Here is a 20,476-nt window from a genome sequence, read left to right on the forward strand (position 1 = left end):
TCCTAATTGGGAAAAATCACCACAAACCAGGACGCGAAGTGAATGAGAGGACGCACTCCAAAATGAAGCCAACGATGCTCTCACTTCCATCTCCTCATTTCTCTCCACCCCCATCCTTTTGTTTATCTTTTCCATCCACTCTGCCTACTTTCCATCAATTCTTTCATCATCATCTTTGATCTCCATCGTTCCATTTCTTGTCCATTCATTTCGATCCCATCCAGGTTCCAATTGCCTTTCGCCATGGGTATCGCCATGCTGCCTGAGCAGGCTGCAATGGCGTCCCCAATCGAAAGCTCATTCCTTCTGCCTGCCAAGGTGTATTGTCCTCCCGGTCCTCCTTCCAACGAGGGCTTGTTCCTCTTGCCTGCGAAGACTTACTCGCCTCCCAGCCCTCCTCCCAAGGATGACTCGCTTCTCTTGTCTGCCAAGGTCTTTTCTCGCCCAGTTTCTTCTTCCAATGACAGCGGGTTCCTCTTGCCTGCGAAGACCTATTGTCCTCCCGGTCCGCCTTCCAATGACAGCGGGTTCCTCTTACCTGCGAAGACATATTCTCCCAGTCCGCCCGCGAAGAGTAACAGTCCCTCCGATTATGGATCTCGCAACTCCCCTGCGTCCCAGGAGGCCCATGGTCGTGCCAATGACCAGTCTTTGTATGCTGTCTCATCTACTTTGAAGAATTATTGCACCACTGTGCCTCCCATAACCGCGTATGGAGTTGTTGCGAGCGCAAATCAATTTGACAACAAGATGGATTATGAAGCTACCAATGTCTCTTCCAACCCTTCACTCGTCAAGAGTCTCAATCGAGCTCCTCTTCTCAACATTCACCCACGCTCGGCTTCCTCTCAGCCATTGAATGATAGAAATTCGAACCGCCCCTTCACGGGCCGATCAGCCTGGGCCGATCCGTCTTTTATCTCGGATTGGGACTTTGAAATGGAACAAGCTCCTGCTCTCGATGAAGATTCCGACATGGAACAAGCTCCTGCTCTTGATAAAGATTCTGATATCTCGATACACTACCCATACTACGACGGATTCGACTTCTGGGAACATATCTCTCTCATTGAACCCGTCACTGTCCCAAGAATGTCTCAGATTCCTGCTGGTTTTGATGATACATCTCCTGACGCCATGGATTGCACTGACATTCCAGCTTCAATTTCAAAGGCCTATCCAAATGACACGATAATTCCATCTCTGGTGCCTGCCCGTCTCTCCGTCTCAATCAAACGCGTACCTCAATATCAGGCGGAAGTGATCAGTCCTGAACCCAAGCGCCGTTGCAGTCAACGTGTTTCAGTCGAACCCTCCTCTGACATTCACACATTGAGCCACACTCCGTCCTCCTTATTCCGACAGAGAATTTCAACCTTCCTCGATGAGTTTTACGATTCTAAGCACTTAAATCAGGCAAATGAGTCGCTTGTTTCTCCTCAACCTCCCACCATAGCCAATCGAAAGAATCTGTTTGGCCCTGGCGGTCTTTTCAGCAACGACCCACCCATCAAGGACCCTGAGATCCTCCAAGACGCACCACCTGCTGGAAAGGAAACACTCCTCCGAGGCCTGGGCAAGAAGCTCAAGCAGCAACTTACTGACATCGTATGTATGCCCTCCCGGCAGCATCATTCCGGACATTACTAACCACATCCTACAGTACCCCTCAAAGTCATCTACAAACTCTCCGACAGGCAGATTCAAGAATCAAATCCAGGTGTCCCTGAATCCTGTTGATCAAGCCAAACTCTTCTCCCAGCTTGAAATGATGATTTGCACATCCGCCAACAATTTCTTGCTTCGACATTACTACGAAGGTCACGTCTCTCAGCATTCCATCAATAAAGTCACCAACCAGTGGAATTCTAAGAATCGGCCCCATGTCAACCAATTTTGTTTTGATCAAGGCACCCAGCGCGAGCTGATCATGGAAAACCGTCGCACCATCATTTTCACCGGTGGTTTTGTTAACAAGGCTGTCATGTTTGACTCCAATATGCGCAACTGGAAGGCCATTGCTATGGAGATGCGCTCTCGCACCTTCTGTCTGCCCGACACTGCCATTCGCAAAATTCTGTACGAGATTCACGAGATCCTTGAAATGCTCGAGGCATCACTTTCAACTCTTCAAGAACTCAATGAAGCACACGCCTGTGCGCAGCTTAAGATGGTCAAGGCTTCTGAGATGAAGCGCTCACACACTCGCAACCGCCTCAGCCGCTGATATGTTCCTTGATGGGCTCAACTGGGTATTCCCACTTCATCCATCCTCTACTGCCTCATCTTCCACTATTTCTTTTCTCGAATCATCGCTCTCAGTTGAACCGTTTCTGCTTTTCTCGCTTGATACCCCCTTTTGCGTCTGCTGCTTCGTCAGCTTTGGTTTTTTCAAACTTTCTGCTTTTTTTGTTTTTTTCATTCCTATTTTCCACTTTTCATGGAAGTAATCAAAAAGTTCCAATGATAGTCAAATGAAAAAGAAAAAAAAACATTATTTGAATATGTTTCTCACTGTAGCTTGTAAACTGGCCCTTGCGTAGTCTGTATAGTGAGTCAAATGGTTGGGTGGCACGTGCAGCGACGTCATCAGGTTCACAGGGGGGGAAAAGCAGGCAGCTTCATATTGCTATGAATGAGTCTCTTCTCTTTCAACTTTCTCTTTACATTATCCTTCTACCTCATATGACTGTCCATCGTGTTTATTCGATTGGATGTATTTGAACTCACTAACTAGTCTGACCAGTTACGGCGCTCGATCATGATCATCTAAAGCGGTGTCGAGATCTGGATCTGGATCCTAGGCTTGATTATTGATCGCCCCCGGACCCTCAAATCTCCAACCACAAAAAAAAGTGGGACCTCATCGGTCCATCATGACGGGCCCTTTCCATACTTATGGCCCGTCGTGCCTCTTGGTGGACGATGAGCCAGAACTGCCGAGTTTCTACTCGCTCACCACCCCGCCAGACATACGGTCCCACTTCTTTTACGTCTCATCACTGCCAATTGACGATCCTTTAGCGCCGTTACCCGCAGCAACTGGGCAAGCATCGGAGGATGAAAAAGTGCCTCCCCAACCATTTTCAGCAAGAGACAATACCGCCTTGGAATCAGCTTGGACTGAGCTACGGAAGTCTTGGCAGTGGAAATCTGGCCACTGTGGATCTCATCCGGAGGCATCTTCATCGCGAAAAGATTCTGGAATCGCCGTACCGAATCAAAGGTCTTCTTTGGAGGGGAACCGTCGCAATGCGACGTCAAGTCGAGGGGATGCCAGTCTGGCAAGCAGCAGAGGCACTCATAGTAACCCCACCTCGGTGCCAGATGTTATGCCAGAAGCCCCCGGTGCCAATGCCACCTACCGGAAACGAGCGTTCTCTTCTGTGAATGAATCATATTCAGCCAAGAGGCGAAGCCGCTCGCCGCCCGACGACGGCGCTGAGGGCCAGGAGTTTACAGGTAGTTTCCAAGGCCCGTCATCCCATACAAGCATCAGTGGATCTCCTTTTATCCGAGCACCGATATCCCAACCAGACAGTCGTCCTACAGGCCGTTCGGTTGAATCGCTGGTGTCAAATGAGGGAGCCGAGTGGCAAACTGAAGTTCGCAGCAATGCTCCCCATCACTCGACCTCGAAGCCATCAGGTCTCCGAGCATCCATGAGCCTAGACGAGATGAGTGCAGCAGAATCCGCAGAGTCTTCGCCTTGCACCGAACCTCAAACAAAGATTCCAGTTGGAGCACTACGACTCCATTTGGTAGAATTGCCCAATTTAAAGGTATGTGGGATTCCAAATTCCTAGTAATACTCACTAAATGGAAAATACAGATGAAACCTATCTACTGGAGCCCTTTGCATGATATCTCGTCAGTCGTCAGAGCAACATGGTTCTACAAGAATACAATGTTGCCAGTCGAGACTGCAGTAGCGAATCAATTAGAACACGGTTATGCTGAACTTAAGCCATGGACAGAGACCTGGCAAGATGAACTGAACAGCTGTGTTGAAAATGGCGCCGATGCAGAGACGAAGGTAGTATACAGACTCTGGCCCAAGAAGGAGCCGAGCTCTGGTACTCGGCCTGGAACTGCGCAGCTTTTGCAGAATAGTGAGCCCCAGGCAATTAGTCCTCCAGTGGATTTGTCCTTCGATATGAACCATGCTTCTGGAGGAACCGCAGCTCATTCTGATGCTATAAAGCCATATCTCACATCCAGTGCCATTTATGTGGATGCAAGGAATGCTCAGATTCTCCGGCCTAGCTTACTTCCATCTGCTGCTCGGGGAAGACGACCACTCAGTGCGATCCGTAAAGGTCGTCAGATTGGCATACCAGTTGTGCGTGGGTTCAACAGGAAATTATGGGATCAGCTCCACCCATCCAAGCCCAACCCGGTAGATGTACGACACTACATTCGAACAAGCCAGTCTCAAACTCCTACCGTCCCTGGTGAGCAGGTATGCTACGCATGCAAGATGGAGGAACTACGCCCGGCGCCGACAGATTTAGTTTTTGTCATCCATGGTATTGGTCAAAAGTTGTCGGAGCGGATGGAGAGCTTTCACTTTACTCATGCGATCAATGCCTTTCGTCGTCAAGTCAACATGGAGCTGAACAACGAGCCTGTCTGGCCCCATGTGCGCCAGGGTCATGGAGGAATCATGGTCCTGCCTGTGAATTGGCGTACAACACTCTCTCTGGAGGATTCATCCCTTGAATCTACAGACGAGGAGGACCCATTTTCCAATAACTACTCTCTTGGCGATATCACTCCTGAGACGCTTCCAGCTGTGCGGTCATTAATCAGCGATGTGATGCTCGATATTCCTTACTATCTTTCACATCATAAGCCGAAGATGATGAAGGCAGTTGTCAAAGAGGCCAATCGCATCTATCGCCTATGGTGCAAGAATAATCCCGGGTTCCAGCAGGAAGGCCGTGTTCACCTCCTTGCTCATTCCCTGGGAAGCGTCATGGCTCTTGATATCCTCAGCCATCAGCCGACTAAGGTTCCTCTATTCACTTTTGCCGATACCCCTCTGCATAGCGATATGTTTGAATTTGAGACCCGCAACCTTTTTCTATGCGGCAGTCCCGTCGGCTTCTTCTTACTGCTGAACAAAGGTATAATTCTCCAATTCTCACACTCTGCCCTCTTTTTTCCTGCAGGGTTGCTAACTCTATTCAGCAAACTTACTACCTCGGAAAGGGCGAGAAAAGCCAGGAAGTGAAGGTGAAGATCGACTTCGCGGTGTAGCAGGTGAACCTGGCAAATACGGCTGTCTCGCAGTTGACAACTTGTACAACATTATGCACAACACCGATCGTATGTACAAAATTCCCATCCCCATTTTATTCCATACTAACTAGAATCTTATAGCAATCGCATACCGAGTCAACGCCGCCGTAGATACAGATCTTTCAAATTCACTCAAAATAGCCTCTATTCCAAGCCCATCATCCACTTTCTGGCAATCCTTTGGCAGCGTCTTCCGCTGGAGCTCTGCTTCTTCAGGCTTCATGCCATCTTCAGCAATGCCAGTTCGTCCTGCCACCATTTCCAAATTACCGTCCAATGTGGAGATGGAGACACACGACTTCACACGTGAAGAAATCGCTGAAAAGCGCATGCTCTTACTCAACGATAATGGTCAGATAGACTATTATCTCTCTGGTGGTGGAGGTCCGCTCAACATTCAGTATCTGAATATGCTTAGTGCGCATAGCAGCTACTGGACCTTGGGGGATTTTGTCCGTTTTCTTGTGGTTGAGATTGCTAGGAAGCAAGGTAGGGATGGAACGTTACTTGCCTTTCGTGCGGAGAAGAAGAAGGGATACAAGTACAGTAAGGGTTGATCATGGATCACATTATTTCTTTTACGTCATAGACATAGATACATATTACTCAATTCCGGGTTTGCATGGTTAATGTGGAGTCTTGGTTGATTGAAATTCCTTGTCATTTGCTCATAGATGTCTACTGGCAGTCTGTCTAGAGATAGATCGAAATCGGTGTATGTGTCTGAAAACCGGACCCAAAACCAAAGATAACAGATAGAAAATGGTGATGAAAATAAATCACAGAGACAAATATTGAAAAGTAGAAAAAAAGAAATACAAAGTCTAGAGAATCCAGCTCCCCTGCATATTTAGTCGTACTCGTCGTAGCAAAAATGCTTAACAGATAAGTCGGGTATCAGATCCATAAACAGGACCCATCATCAATGCCTCCACAATCTCACCCTTGATCCCAACACCGCGTCCAGGACGTAAGACAACAAGTGCATTCGCACGGGCAATGCTGCCAACTCGCGAACTACGCTGTCCAACGCCCTCGATCCCCGTGCTGGTAGCATACAGACGGCCATCAGAGCGCGAGCCTGTCACAACAGCACGGTGGTACTCGGTGCGCTTAGGATCAAGAGGAAAATGATGCGTCAAGACAACCGCCACCTGGGGTAGGCCAAGTTGCGGCGCCATCCAAGGCTTTGTGGCAATTGCTTGAGAGCTCTCTCCCAGGCCGGCAAGTTTATGTAGAGAAGGCAAGACGAAGAGGTTAAGTGTGACGAGTGCTGAGGCTGGGTTACCGGGGAGCGAAAAAAATGAGTTTTGATTTGCGTTCCTGTTGAGATGAAGAATCGGACGCGGATTCTTTGAAGGGGACTGTAGCGAAGGTGGTGGGTTTACCAGGTTTCATAGAAACACGACCGAAATGAATGGTACCGCCGAGTGAGCGTTCAATGGTTGGTTTGAGGAGATCCAGCTCGCCCATTGAGACGCCACCTGTGGTAACGATTACATCCACGCTTGATGAGGCGCGTCCGACACCGCGGAGAGAGTCGCGGAGGGCTTGCTCTAGTTCACTGGAAGGTGTGTCACGAGCAATTCCTAGATCGACGGTCTCAAAGCCCCAGGATTTGAGACATGAGAGTAGAGAGGGTCGGTTTGAGTCGCGAATTTGACCGCCAACAAGCTTGCGGGGATCGTCATGCTCCACGAGCTCGTCACCTGTGCTCAAGACACCAACACGAGGCTTCTTGAATACCTTCACGGTCCGGGTACCTGTAGCTGCTAGTAAACCGATTTCACCAGCAGCTGGGGAGATCAGGTCTCCACGGGCTAGGATCTTGGATCCGAGGGGGACGTCGCTACCGGGCTCGCGAACGTTCTCACCAGGCTGGATATCGTCAGCGAGGATCTCGACGGTGGCTTCTTCGGTGCCGTCGGGGGTTGATGAGGCAAGGACGGTGTCTTCGACCATAACTACGGCGTTGGCATTCGGAGGCAAGGGGGCACCGGTGGTAATTCTGGCAATTGTGCCCGGTTGGAGGGGCTCTAAAACTCCACCGATGTTGGCATGAGCGATTGATGCTACTGGGAAAATACCGTTCGTGGTGACACCAGATTCGTTGGGATTTGGTGCAATAATGGCATATCCATCAACGATACTGGCCCGGTAGGCAGGTACCATCTCGGTGGCATAGACGTCTTCAGCAACTACAGATCCCACAACTGATGTGTTCACTGCGGCTTCGACGACCGTTGGAGCAGGGGTGTGCTCGCTGATAGTGCGAAGGGCTTCCTCCACAGAGAGCATTGGGTAAGGCGAGGAACGATAGCGCCGGTTAGGGCCAGCGGAAGGGTCATTGGATTGAGGTCGGTCTGATGGGGCAGTGTGAGCCTTGGGCACAACATGACCATGGCTATGGTCATGGGCATGATGATGGTGGTGGTGATGATGGTGATTATGTTGACCGGTAGAAATACCAGCATCACTCTCTAACTTCTTGACACCACCAGCATGCAAGCTACGAGAGTTCGCTCCAGCAGACTGCATGCATGCATGAGGTAGAAGTTTTACAACAGCTTCGAGGTTCTCCATTGCTCCTTTTGGGGATCCAGGTAGAGTAATGATCAATGATTTATCGCGCACACCGGCGACTGGTCTAGCCATCATAGCAACTATGGGGAATCAGTGAGATGTTTATAGGGCACAGGCCTGGATGGGTGATGTCATCTCACATGGTGTTACTTTCAACGAAGCGGCGATCATACCATGGCTGAACAAGTTAGTTTTCAAGGCCTCTTAGCGTGGTCTTTTTTTTATTTATTCTTCTCCTCGCGCATGGATATTCGTATACACTTACACCAATCCTGGAGCATGACGATGAATCAGGGGAGACACAGCCTAAAATGATGTCATTTAACAAGGAGAACCGGTTGACCAACAGGACAACAGGTCTTACCTCGGGAGTGTTATCTTTGACTGCGAATCCAGTTCCACCGCTGAGCAAGATGAGGTTATACCAATTGTCTCCATCTGCCCAGTCACATACAGCTTGTTGGATCTGGAACACATTGTCCGGTACGATCTTAATTGCGGGGGGGGTTCCCACTTCCCTTCTTGGGAGAGGATGGGCGCCAGAGCCCCCGCGACCTTGTCAGAAGCGGGGTCCTTAGAGGCAGTATCGGAAACGATTAATATAGCGACCTTGAGATTGAGTTCCATTGTGTGTATTGGTGTGATGTTGTGTGTTGTATGCGGGAAAGTGGAGATTCAAGGAGGTGAGAGGTTTTTGAAATTTATGTAGTTCAAGTTTCCGATAAGGCATGATTTTCACAGTTTAACATTGGACAATCCCGGTGTATCGCGAAACTTCGGGTACAGATACAAAGTGCTGCAACCTATGTCATTAGTATAAGGTCCGTGCTATATTTTCATGTGCTTTTGTTATTATTATAATTATATTATAATTAATATTCTTTGGTTCTATGGTTGATCCTGTCATTTACTGTGGGTATTTGAGGGATTTTCCTGTGGATTCATACAAAAACGCGGGGATTATGGAGCATCATGGCATGTTACTGCCAGAATGAGGGACTCTCATTTGCTATAGCTTCATTACTGTACACATGAATGGTGGACACGATCCTCCTTTCCCCGGATCAGCGATGCAATCGCAGGAATCCAGTAAAAACAAATCATAAAACCCCACAGAGCTTCTCTCTTACGAATTGAATCGAAATCCCAGACGCCCCGATGCTGTGTATCAAAACATAGACACGAAAAATAAAAAGAGATCCAAGGTTTTGTCGCGACGGGAAAAAAAAGGAGGAAACAAGAAAGTATGCCGAGGGGAATCGTATATGGGCGTTCAGGGCTAACTTCATAGGTTCGACTAAATGTCTTGGCCCCAAAGCCCTCCAGGTTAGGCAATCATAACCTCTCTAGCGGGATGTGTGTATGCAACAAGGGTAAGTGCGGCACTACGCTGCACCCATGTCCAGAGCCTTGCCACCCACCAACAGGCCGATAATGAGACCAAACAGACCCAGAACAGAGCTGAAAATCTCAATAACGAGAATCTTGACAAAGCTAAATTATTAAAGATGAAGGTTAGTCACCGCCACACTGACGAAAGTGTGAACATTGGGTAAACGAATTCAGACACATACAGGCTAGGATCGGCAGCGTCAGCAAGGGCAGCGCCACTACCGTTGATACCAACAGAGATACCACAAATCAAGTTGCAGGTTCCAACTGTGATACCACCCCAGAAGAGAGCATATCCCGTGTAAAGGTTACTCATGGTGTAGAGCTGGTCCTCGGGGACGGGACCGAGCTTCGCGGAGAAGACGATCGCCATGATAACTCCGTAGATAGCCACAACCTCACAGAAAATAATGGAGATCAAGTTCTTTGTTCGAATTCGAGGGGCCCGAACACCACCACCAACAATCGAAGAGCCCGTGAGGAAGATACCCCTGTAAATAGTATCAGTGGATTGAGTTCCAATTATCCCGAGAGCTCAGAGCCCGTGACTGGTATTGTGACGAATAATGGGGACATTCCGTACCATGCAGCTCCGACTACAGATAGACCAATGCACAGCGCAATACCGATGTTCGCCCAGGCGTAAGGAGATACCTCTTCGAGAAAGCGGCCGACCTAGAAACGTGTCATGTCAATAGAGTGCGGGAAAGGACCGATTGATTTATTTCCAATAAGCAACATACATTGAAAGCTTCACCTTCTCCCTGGAAGAGCATATCTAAATAGTAGACGCCATGCGTGAGCTTGCCGAACTGTCCATATCATTGGGGATCACAACGTACACAATCCGACCACCACAAAGGCGGTCGTGGAGAGACCAAACAGATATCGGAGAGCCATGACGACCTCAACCTGAAGATAAAGGAGCGAAAAGGCCTCGTGAAACGAAAATGGGGACGAAGAAAGACACAGCTATTGAAGCTGTCGCAGACAGTTGGAGTGGATTGCTGCTTCGGTGGCCGGAGCGGATAAACTCAGGTGCTTCCGAGGCGGTGACAAGTCGTGGTTCCCCAGATCCACGGCTCCAACTTGAACGTGGGATTATCAACCAGAGAGATTGTGTTCACAACTGATTGATCGACTCTAATTCTCCCTTTTTGTACTCTTCTACTCTAGAGGCCCTTTTGTGTGGTAACCACTTTGGCTCACTGTCCGGCGGCGCATTTCAAATTAAAAACCCCCTGAAGCAACGAACCCCCCCTCCTTATCACCAACAAACATGGCCTCCGCCTCCGGGGTAGGGTCGTATTCGAACCCGTTGAAGAAGTTCAAGTAAGTGAAAGATACTTGGATTTGCTGAAATCAGAGGACCAGGTCATTGACAAGAAATCTAGATTGGTATTCCTAGGCGAACAAAGTGGTACGATATCCTCGAAGCTCCTCACATGCTCTCTTAGAATGAACACGAAGGGAAGGATCAAAGAACAACAATTCTGATGATGCGCTGCAGTGGGAAAAACCTCTTTGATTACTCGATTCATGTACGACTCCTTCGACAACACATATCAAGCTACGATCGGCATCGACTTCTTGTCCAAGGTATGCATATTGGGTCGCGCCACAGTTAAACCATTGGGACAAAAATGTATGGGAATGAAATTCTAATGAACTTTGTCTATAGACGATGTACCTAGAAGACCGCACAGTCCGTCTCCAACTCTGGGATACTGCTGGCCAAGAACGATTCCGCTCTCTGATTCCCTCCTACATTCGTGACTCCAGTGTTGCGGTTGTCGTATACGATATCTCGAATGCCAAGTCCTTCCAGAACACTCGGAAATGGATTGATGATGTTCGTGGAGAGCGTGGGAACGATGTTATCATCGTATTAGTTGGCAACAAGACGGATTTGAACGATAAGCGAGAGGTCACCACCGCGCAGGGCGAGGAGGAAGCTAAGAAGAATGGATTGATGTTTATTGAGACCAGTGCTAAGGTCGGCCACAACGTGAAGCAACTGTTCCGGAGAATCGCTCAGGCTCTTCCTGGAATGGAGGGTGAGGCTAAGCAGGGAGAAAGCACAAGTACGTCCATGTCTTATCACACTAACCACTTTTGTACTTCGATACTGACCCAGCTCCCACAGTGATCGATGTGAACATCCACCCCAAGGAAACCACCAACAATGATGGCTGCGCTTGTTAATTATTATCCAACCTCCTTTACACACATCTCCTAATGAGGAGTCGAGTCTGTCCATGATGTTGCACCATTTCTCTTAAGATGTACATGTTTTTCTTCCATTTTTTCCTCCTTGCTCCGGTGAATAGCGTGTGTTTAGATTCTCCAGTGTCGACGCAGTCCGAATTTCTTTTGTGTGAGCTCATGCCAGGAGGCTGAGCGTTATGATTCCCGCTCTCCCGCATTATATCCTGTTTCCTGGTCACGATAGGGTTGCTTTTCTTGAACACGCTGATGGAAGCCCATCTCCTTGGCCAGAAAACTGGTCCATGCCCATATGTCGAATATCCAATAATCGATGAAGCTGTACAATATGGGCACTTCTCTTCCAATCATAAAATGACGGCGCATACAAATCCCAACGCTTGAATTTGTTCTCTTAAGGGCATTAAAAAAAAGCTGAATATGTTCTAGATCTAAGGAATTCCCGCCATAGCACTCCCATTCCCCCATCGATCAATCCCTGCCCAATAATCATGCAGGAACATCTCGTGCAAGCGAGGCACGAAAGATCGTAAAACCGACTCTTGCACAGCAGCTGGAACCAAGCCCTTCCCAATCCAATAATGGCGAACAAGTCTCCCCATGCATCCGAAGTGTGCTGATTCAGGACACCCATTCGCTTCGGCACAAGGAAGCACCTTGATATCTTGCGATCCATTGAAATCATACCGAATGAAATTGCCAAATGCGCCCTGTTCATGCGGCCAATTGAAGCCCCAACGCGAGCATTTTGGATACCGTTTTTCACCCAGACATTCATCCCACGCTTGAAAAAGCTCCTTCGTCCGAGAACTTTGCTGCGCAATCATGAATCCAGTATTGAGTAATGTGCGGCCTCGATCATCGTTGTTTATCGGGTCTGCGGGATCCCGCGCAAGAGCCATGAGGGTCTCCGGAACAATATTCCAGTAATTCAGGAGCCATTCCAGGGGAAGATGTAAGTATGGAATGACTGTGTCCGCGTCTAAGAATACAATGAATCTGTAATGATTCAATTCTTGTCTTATGGCTGGCACTTTACACCAGGTTCCGTGTCTTCGTTTGGGGTCTTGGACTTGAGCGAATTTGTAGTCGTATCCGTGAATTTTGGCTGGTTTGGTCAGTGAATTATGTTTGGATCATGTTTATCTTTTGTTGTATGAGAGATACCTACCGAAAAGGTAATGATTGAGTCGACCCATTGTTGCTGATGAACTAGTCCCATATAAAACAGTGGTGTTGAGGATTTCCCCCGTCCCATTCATAGATCGGGTATCTGCATCGAGTATGAGAATTTCTTTACCTAACGACTTGGCAAAAGGAGGTCTCTGAGGCGAGAAATAAGGTAGTGAGTAAATTATTCCATCCGGGCCTGTGAAGTTCTCGGCATCAACGGGAAGCCGAAGATCCTCAAATAAACCCAGGATACCGGATGCTGCTGGATGATCCCCGGGATGACGAGTCTTCCCCGAAGCCAAAGCTCTGTTAGAGGCCCATCTAAGTCAGTATCCATATTCTCAAGGCTTTTTCCGTGTAATAGCAGAAAAACTCACCGTAAGCTCCAACCTTGTACATCTTTTTCACCAAGCCAAGCAATGTAGAGTAAGCCGAGTGCGTAGAGGCATACCGCGAAGGATAAGAGCCAACGCCGAGTCAAGAGGAACAAAATCTTCTCTATGGCAATCACCATGGCTGCAAAGTAGTCGAGACCTCAGGCTGGGTCATGTTAGGCGGAAGAGGAGGAAGTTGGTCGTCAACTCTTCGTTGAGCTTAGAAGGCGATATGAGAGTATCATTTCAATCCCGAGAAGATAACAACGAGGAGTCATTTGATCGGACATAATTCCGTGGATTCCTTCAGGTCTCATTAATATTATATGTGATGAATCCAGGGTTTGAACCGTGATTAGTATCCATGTCGGTGCGAAACAGCCTGTCCCCTCCTACGGAATAGCCGGGTGCAACATTATGCCAGTAACTTTATAAGTTATGGGCTCTACCAGACAATATCTGCGAGTAGCATTTCTTTGCTCTCTTGTCCATACCTCTCTTCCTTGTGCTGGCTCGGAGTATTTCATGGTTTGAAGATGAATTGCCTTCTTCGGTAGTGTGTTTGGTCTGAACTAGTATGCATGCGTATACAGCTGGAAGTAATCACTGATAAACAGTAATTAACTGAATTCCGCCTGACTCAAGCTAATTCGAATTTTGAGTTAAGAGTAAATCAAGAATAATCCTGGATTCAAAATAGCTATGGTTTTCCAAGGTTGAGAGTCGTGCTATACCTGGATCAAATCGAAGAATGTAGCGCTTGAGATGAGTATTATGACCGGCAAGATTTTTCTTAACCTTCCACTGATCTATAAAACCCTGGAACCAGTTGACCAAACCTTGGAACCTATCAAGGATGGAATTTAGTGATAAGGTTCATATGTCAGCGGCATAAATGTCAACATTTGAAGCCTTTTCAAGTATAATTATTGCTGATTTGAATGGTAATGTGGCGCAGTGGGGACTGATGAGAGCTATGCTTCGGTTAAGCTTAAATGAAATTGAATTCCCGAATGCCGAGTGCATTATTGGCTTATAGTTGGCAAAAACATGTGTAAAGATGTAGACAATAGAAGGATTAAATTTCACTGAATGTGAAATCTAGACCATTTATCTGGATTTGGTTCGACGTAGCGCCTCAAGCCGGTTGATGTGATGTGAAGAATGTGTACTCCTTACACTCGAAATCCTGCTCAGGATCAAGTCAAGAATGAACAAAACGGACCCATCCAGCTGAATTAATTGAGACATCAATACGACCTATTGGCCTATAGCCTCAGGCGTACCGTGTCTGCCTAATTATACCGACCTATCGTGATGCAAGTGGTATGCAAGTGGTGCGCCCGGGTTAATTCCTGCGTAGGGGCGATGCACTGTTCCCCGCATGGGATGAGAGAAGTCACAACTACGCCTCACTACTAGAATTTCAACTTAACAAGATGAATTTCCCAGATGTCTGATCCAGAACTTATCCGCAACCATGGATCCCGTTTCTGCTTTTGGAGTCGTTACAGGCGGTTTCCAGGTCCTTCAGGCCATTGCATCAACCGTTCAGGGTCTCAAACAACTGTACGGCAAATTCAAAGATGCCGATCTTACTATCTGGGCCTTAATCTGCGAGTTGAATAGTATTAGGACCGCTCTGACAGCTCTCGAAGCGTGGTCACCGGCCTACTACCATGGATCTAATGCTGATGAATTTAGTCGAAATTTGGCTATGACCAGGGAAGGCTGTTATTTCATGATGAATATCTTATCTCAAAATGTCGCGGATTTACAGCAGGGTGCTCAGCCTGATACCGGCATGGGATTAAGGATTCGAATGAAGGTTGTGTGGAATGATGAGATGATGAAGGAACACCAAGGGATGCTGCGCGGTCAAGTACAGGCACTGAATCTCCTACTTCAAGTTTACCAATGGTAAGCAAAGAAACGTGTCGATTCTTGGAGGGTCTCCTTGCTTGAGTACTAACAGCTTTCAGTACTTCGCCGGCTGAAAAGAGCCGGTTACTAGGAAGACCCGAAGCTCGTCAGATTATGTCCAAAGTCGCCGATAGTACCGAGGTGCTTCGATCACATCACGGAAGCCGAGTGGGAACAGATGCTGGCGGCCTCTCGAGAACAAGCAGCAGACCGCCGCTCAGTCACCTTGACTTTGATGAGTATTCAACCAGTTCACCAGTATATCATCAACCCCAGCCACAACGGTCGCTTCCAAGACTATCGCTACAGACCCAGTTTCAGTCGAATTCTCCTCAAATTACCCGAAGTGCCTGCTCAGACGAAGGCTATGCTAGCAGCAACTACGCTGAGGCGTTTAATATCGGCGTGTCATCGCTGAAACCACCTCCAGCAAGGCCGAGACATCTATCTTTACCGAATAGCCCATCGACGCCAATGCAGCCACCGCACAGCAGAAGCATATCATACAACCATAGCTTTTCGAGCCCAAATCCAAATATTTCCAGGCAATGGCATTCTGACTCTCAAACTTTTACTCAAGCAGCTCGACCTTCACCGTCAAAATATGAGAAATTCTCAGCTTTTCTTGGGCGCATCAACACCCGTAGCCGAGTACATCTCTCGGCTATATCGCAAGCGAGCTCTCCAAAGGCCAACTCTCCCAATTCTGCCACAAGCCCAACAATGAGCCGAGATAGACGCAATTTTGAGGTTGATCTAAGTCCTAGCATTGATTTGACTACCATCGATGCTGCATTGGTGCCGCCAATTGTGAAAGCTGCCTAAGCTGGCTCTCTGGACGAGGTTGAGCGGCTCATTGAGCGAGGCTGTAATGTGGATGAGCGTCACATCCAGACCGGTCGGAACGCCCTTCTTGTCGCTTCTCATTGTGGGTATGATGCTGTGGTTGCCTTGCTTATTCGAAAGAATGCTCAACTAGCCGTGGTGGATGAGTGTGGTGCCACAGCACTCCATCTGGCGGCTTCTCGAGGAAACTGCGCTGTTCTCGAACTACTTATCAATCAAAGTGAACTCATTGAAGCCACAAATCCCGACGGCCAAACACCGCTTCGAGTTGCTGCTGATCGCGGCCAACTATATGCATTGGAGGTATTGCTTAGCCACAAGGCGAAGGTGAATTCTCGAGCTGAGAGGCTGATGACTGTCCTCCATGCAGCGTCAAAGCGAGGCGACACTCACGTCACCCAGCTTTTGATCTCTCATGGGGCAGATATCGAATGTAAGGACGGCATGATGATGACAGCTTTGCATTATGCATGCGAAATGGGCCATATTGAAGTCATCGCACTTCTGCTAGACCATCGTGCACAAATTGAGTCTCCCGGTCCTGAGAGAAAGGCCCCTTTGATATGTGCGGCTGGGGCAGGTATGATCCAGGCAGTGGACCTTTTATTAAAGCGACGAGCCACTTCGCGCGCCATCGATGATGCTGGGATGACAGCTCTCCACTGGGCCGCTTACAATGGCCATGAAGATATCGTTCAGATCCTCAGTCAGAAGAAAAGTCCTCTTTTGTCTGAGAATCATGCTGGCCAAACACCATTGCATTTAGCAACCCTTAGCTCCCAGTTTGCTGTGGTTGAATTGCTGCTGCGCAAGAACGCTCCAATAAATAGTCAATTCAACAAAGGCTTGACTCCTCTTCACTATGCCTGTGAAAAGAAAAATCTCGAGATCGCCAACTTACTTCTGCTCACTGGTGCCGATACTGAGGCATCTGACTATGAAGATCGTCAAAGAACTCTACATATTGCTGCAGCGCAGAACTCGCCATCGATTTTGAATTTGTTATGTGATCGAAAAGCTATACTCGACGCTCGTGATGTTCTTGGAGATCGGCCACTATGTGTGGCAAGCCGTTACGGACAAGCCGATGCTGTCCAAAGGCTTCTCGAACGAGGCTCCCCGCTCTATTACCGACATGAGAACAGTAGCTTCGAAGATTCGCCTCTTTGTCTGGCTGCCAAAGGTGGGCACTTTGCTGTCGTCTCCATCTTATTAGAGTATGGAGCATCTGCTCTGCGAAAGGACGAAACAGGGTGGCAGCCGTTTCGTTATGCCGCATATCATGGACATCAAGACGTTCTTCAACTGCTCCTTTCCTATAGCAATATTTCCGACATTGACTTTCCAGACATCATGATGATGCCAGAGACTATTGGGTTTTCTACAGATGCCAATATCTCCGATGAGAAAAAGCGACAAATCCAACAGCTTCTTGCGCAGGTTTTTGGACAGCTTAGCCCAGAGAGAATAATGAATGCAAATTCCCATTCACCCTCCATGATATCTCAACCTCCTACAGTGATACAGCAAGGAATCCTCGCTCATAAATACCCCAAATCTTACTACCCAGATTCACACGAACTTGAAACGCCAACATACGGTGAGCTTTCAGGATCTCAGACTATCTTTCCAGAACAACAGCAGTATTCACTCCAGCCTAGAGTGTTCGTGAATGCTAGGCTCAATACACACACTAAAGGAAGACAAGACCACCACCACTCCCCTCGACCACCGGAAATACAAATCTCTCACCCGCCTCCAATACCCGATATGCCAGAGGATTCATGTACCTGGCCGGGCCCTCTTATCAGATATGAAAACCGAGAGTCGAGTGATCATCAATTCCAAGACCCATACGGATCATCTACAAGACTTGGCGATATTTCTACATCCTCAGCAAACCTCACCAGATCATATTCATCTACAGCAACATTATCCCGAAGTGAAATAAATGCTCCAGGGGCATCGACTTCATCCACCAAGCCTAGATTTCACCAAACCATCAGTTCATTCCTACCACAAAGGTCGCGAATACCACGACTTAGGCTACGGCCACACGGAAACCTAGATTCATCATTTACGTAAACTTCACATCTTGATACAAATCCACACTCAGAAATATTACCTATACGTCTAGGACCTGAGAACCCGGTTCATCTTACCACCTATATAAGCCCTAATTTTCCGAGTGCCTGTTACGAATTGGAATGATGAAAGCTTACACGCCGCTTGTTTATGATGGTTATTTTATTTTATTTTATCGCCATGCACCCATATTGCACGTTACATATTCCCCTTTAGGTCCTTTGTTCAAACTTTTGCAAGGCTACTTACTATCCTCTGTTTTATATCAAATTGTTAAGGCTTCAACTAGGAGCCTATATGCCTGTGATACCACTACATACTACTGTGACACTTTCTCGCAACTTGATTCAGATATAGACCATAGAAATAGATCGTTGGATTGATTGAAAATAGTAAATAAAGTAAGAGATTATTTTGTAAGAGGACTCTCGAAGTTCCTCGTAAGGGTGATAAATAGGGGTATATGTGGTATGCATCCGAGTCATGATATTTTCAATGACACCAAAGGATTATTCAGCAGCTTCATATTCTTCCTCCCCTTCCTGCTCACCAGAGGCAGCCTCCTGGGCAGGCTCAAAGTATGGAGCAAACTTGCTCTTCATTCTCAAATTCTTACCATAGAAATAGAAAATGACAGGAATGGGAACAAGAACGGCTGCGAGACATCCAAGGAGAGTAGATGCCCACTGAATACCCATGTTGTCGAACATTTGGCTTGAAAAGAGTGGAAAGCTTGCCGCCACCATGGAACGGCAGAATGTATTTGCAGCAATAGCTGAGGCAGCACTGTGGGTAATTCGTTAGCATTGCGCAGGAAGGATTGTTGGGATTTGGCAACAACTTACAACATGAGGTATGTGTCGATGAGGTAATTGAACAGTTGAATGAAAATAATGAGAAGACCGAAGCCGGTGAAAAGACCACTCAGGGTAGGGACGATCCAATGGACCTTGCCAGTGTATCCAGACCATCCAAACCAGAACAGACCAGCAGCGAAGAGAGCACCTCCAACCATGACAGGGGGAAGACGCCATTCAGGAACAGGGATGCCTCCATGGGCATCCAACTTGCGGTTGTAACCCTTGCTGGAATATACGATGTATGAAGCGGCGATAAATAGACCAACGACCAAGCCGAATAGAGGCAGGCCGCTTTCTCCAGCGTTGAAACCGTACACGCCTTCGAAAACAATGGTGTATGCGGTCAAAAAGCAGTAAAGTAAACCGTAAATGAAACTCAAGTAGATGGTGACGGCCAAAATGAGTGGCTCCTGGAAGAGAAGGCGCAGGGGACGCGAAAAGTTGTTAACGACCAGTTCTCTGAAGTCGACTTCGATTTCTTCCTGCTTTGCGTGAATTCCCCAGTTCTTAGTGCGACGTCGGAGTTCGGAAGCCTTATCAACTAAGACAACAGGTGGGTAAGACTCCTTCAAGAAGAAAAGGTTCATCACAAATGCGGCATAGCCCATAAATGCAGGAATATAGGCTGTCCAGCGCCAGCCCAAGTAAGACATATTAATGTAGCCACCGATGAAAGGAGCGATGAGAGGCCCCAAGAAAACAGTGCCGGAGAAGAAAGCAATAGCAACACCACGAGTGCGGTTGTCGTAGATATCAGAGAAGACTGCAGCAACAACTGCCAATGGCGAACTTCCAAAGATACCACTGAAGAATCGACAGATCATGAGTGTTTGGATATCCTTGGATACTGCCACAGCGGTGTTGAAAATACCAAATCCTAACATAGCGGCGACAATACCGGGGCGACGTCCCTTTAACTCTGATAAGGGTGCCCAGATCAAAGGACCAGACGCATAACCCATAATGTATAAAGTACTGGATAGAAGTGAGACCTCAGTCCCAACGTGGAAGTGTGAGGCAACGTTGTCTGTCGAAGCGCTGAAGATAGCAGAGTCGAAGGTAGAACAAATACTCGTAAAGGCAAGCATGGCAGTGATGTAAACCCTATTGAATTTTTTTCATCGTTAGTGATCTGGAGAACTTTATATGAAATCATTTTTATTAAGAAAATCAATTGAAATTGCACATACTTGGTCTTAGTAGGCCAGTTTTTAGGATATAAAGGGTCATCTGGCCCATCAAATTCTACAACATAGTCGTCGCGATCAGGTAGAGGAGGTGGGTAAGGCTTCCCCGCGCCGAACGCCGGTAGAGGGGTTTTCGAGGCTCGTGACTTCACACTCTCACCAACAGTAAGTTGATGCTGAAGACGTTGTGTTTCGATACGGCTCAAGGATCTCGAAACAACCGATCGATTGCGCTCCAGATCCACCTCTGTGTTTCGCGACTGGAGTCTGTGAAACTGTGGGTTGTATTCCACAGAGCTACTAGACCCTGAGGATCCAGTCGTTCCTGATGTCCCCGGTCTCTCTGTAGAGTGCCTGGGCTTCTCATTATCCCACTGAGAGGACTGAGCACCAGCATCGACCTCAGCATTCTCGATCTCCTTGTCTGTGATGTTCTCCATGGCGACCGGGTGAGATGCGTAAGTCTGGTCGAGCTCTTATCTCAGGCTCGTGCGCTTGCGACACCTGGAATGCGCTTTGGCAA

General features: G+C 47.7%; 8 protein-coding genes across 8 annotated transcripts; 4 read left to right on the top strand and 4 right to left on the bottom strand.

Moving 5' to 3' along the window:
- Nucleotides 1–243: 243 nt before the first annotated feature.
- Nucleotides 244–2,227, top strand: N7483_010699 (uncharacterized protein; the record flags this gene model as incomplete). The annotated part of the gene is made up of 2 exons (XM_057094126.1): nucleotides 244–1,608; nucleotides 1,664–2,227. The coding sequence occupies 2 exons, from the start codon at nucleotides 244–246 to the stop codon at nucleotides 2,225–2,227; spliced, it is 1,929 nt and encodes a 642-aa protein (XP_056940097.1).
- Nucleotides 2,228–2,876: 649 nt separating this feature from the next.
- N7483_010700 (DDHD family phospholipase) lies at nucleotides 2,877–5,861 on the top strand (the record flags this gene model as incomplete). Its single annotated transcript, XM_057094127.1, has 4 exons — nucleotides 2,877–3,782; nucleotides 3,833–5,129; nucleotides 5,194–5,331; nucleotides 5,386–5,861. The coding sequence occupies 4 exons, from the start codon at nucleotides 2,877–2,879 to the stop codon at nucleotides 5,859–5,861; spliced, it is 2,817 nt and encodes a 938-aa protein (XP_056940098.1).
- A 321-nt stretch (nucleotides 5,862–6,182) lies between these two features.
- On the bottom strand, nucleotides 6,183–8,514 carry N7483_010701 (uncharacterized protein; the record flags this gene model as incomplete). The annotated part of the gene is made up of 6 exons (XM_057094128.1): nucleotides 6,183–6,583; nucleotides 6,693–7,967; nucleotides 8,028–8,065; nucleotides 8,153–8,193; nucleotides 8,252–8,291; nucleotides 8,342–8,514. 6 exons carry the CDS (start codon nucleotides 8,512–8,514, stop codon nucleotides 6,183–6,185), a joined length of 1,968 nt encoding a protein of 655 aa, XP_056940099.1.
- Nucleotides 8,515–9,272: 758 nt separating this feature from the next.
- On the bottom strand, nucleotides 9,273–10,179 carry N7483_010702 (H(+)-transporting V0 sector ATPase subunit c''; the record flags this gene model as incomplete). Its single annotated transcript, XM_057094129.1, has 5 exons — nucleotides 9,273–9,381; nucleotides 9,462–9,770; nucleotides 9,863–9,954; nucleotides 10,023–10,057; nucleotides 10,122–10,179. The coding sequence occupies 5 exons, from the start codon at nucleotides 10,177–10,179 to the stop codon at nucleotides 9,273–9,275; spliced, it is 603 nt and encodes a 200-aa protein (XP_056940100.1).
- Nucleotides 10,180–10,558: 379 nt separating this feature from the next.
- Nucleotides 10,559–11,484, top strand: N7483_010703 (Rab family GTPase YPT6; the record flags this gene model as incomplete). Its single annotated transcript, XM_057094130.1, has 5 exons — nucleotides 10,559–10,611; nucleotides 10,674–10,699; nucleotides 10,790–10,878; nucleotides 10,961–11,363; nucleotides 11,426–11,484. The coding sequence occupies 5 exons, from the start codon at nucleotides 10,559–10,561 to the stop codon at nucleotides 11,482–11,484; spliced, it is 630 nt and encodes a 209-aa protein (XP_056940101.1).
- A 452-nt stretch (nucleotides 11,485–11,936) lies between these two features.
- On the bottom strand, nucleotides 11,937–12,704 carry N7483_010704 (uncharacterized protein; the record flags this gene model as incomplete). The annotated part of the gene is made up of 3 exons (XM_057094131.1): nucleotides 11,937–12,487; nucleotides 12,545–12,613; nucleotides 12,677–12,704. The coding sequence occupies 3 exons, from the start codon at nucleotides 12,702–12,704 to the stop codon at nucleotides 11,937–11,939; spliced, it is 648 nt and encodes a 215-aa protein (XP_056940102.1).
- Nucleotides 12,705–14,532: 1,828 nt separating this feature from the next.
- On the top strand, nucleotides 14,533–17,482 carry N7483_010705 (ankyrin repeat protein; the record flags this gene model as incomplete). The annotated part of the gene is made up of 4 exons (XM_057094132.1): nucleotides 14,533–14,972; nucleotides 15,035–15,773; nucleotides 15,819–17,421; nucleotides 17,463–17,482. The coding sequence occupies 4 exons, from the start codon at nucleotides 14,533–14,535 to the stop codon at nucleotides 17,480–17,482; spliced, it is 2,802 nt and encodes a 933-aa protein (XP_056940103.1).
- Nucleotides 17,483–18,415: 933 nt separating this feature from the next.
- On the bottom strand, nucleotides 18,416–20,393 carry N7483_010706 (MFS transporter; the record flags this gene model as incomplete). Its single annotated transcript, XM_057094133.1, has 3 exons — nucleotides 18,416–18,692; nucleotides 18,752–19,870; nucleotides 19,957–20,393. The coding sequence occupies 3 exons, from the start codon at nucleotides 20,391–20,393 to the stop codon at nucleotides 18,416–18,418; spliced, it is 1,833 nt and encodes a 610-aa protein (XP_056940104.1).
- Between the last annotated feature and the right edge of the window lie 83 nt (nucleotides 20,394–20,476).

The sequence above is a fragment of the Penicillium malachiteum genome (assembly GCF_028827825.1).
Source record: "Penicillium malachiteum strain IBT 17515 chromosome Unknown utg000005l:1.0-9002435.0:326005.0-9005861.0, whole genome shotgun sequence".
In the NCBI taxonomy this organism is placed as follows: Eukaryota; Fungi; Ascomycota; class Eurotiomycetes; order Eurotiales; family Aspergillaceae; genus Penicillium; species Penicillium malachiteum.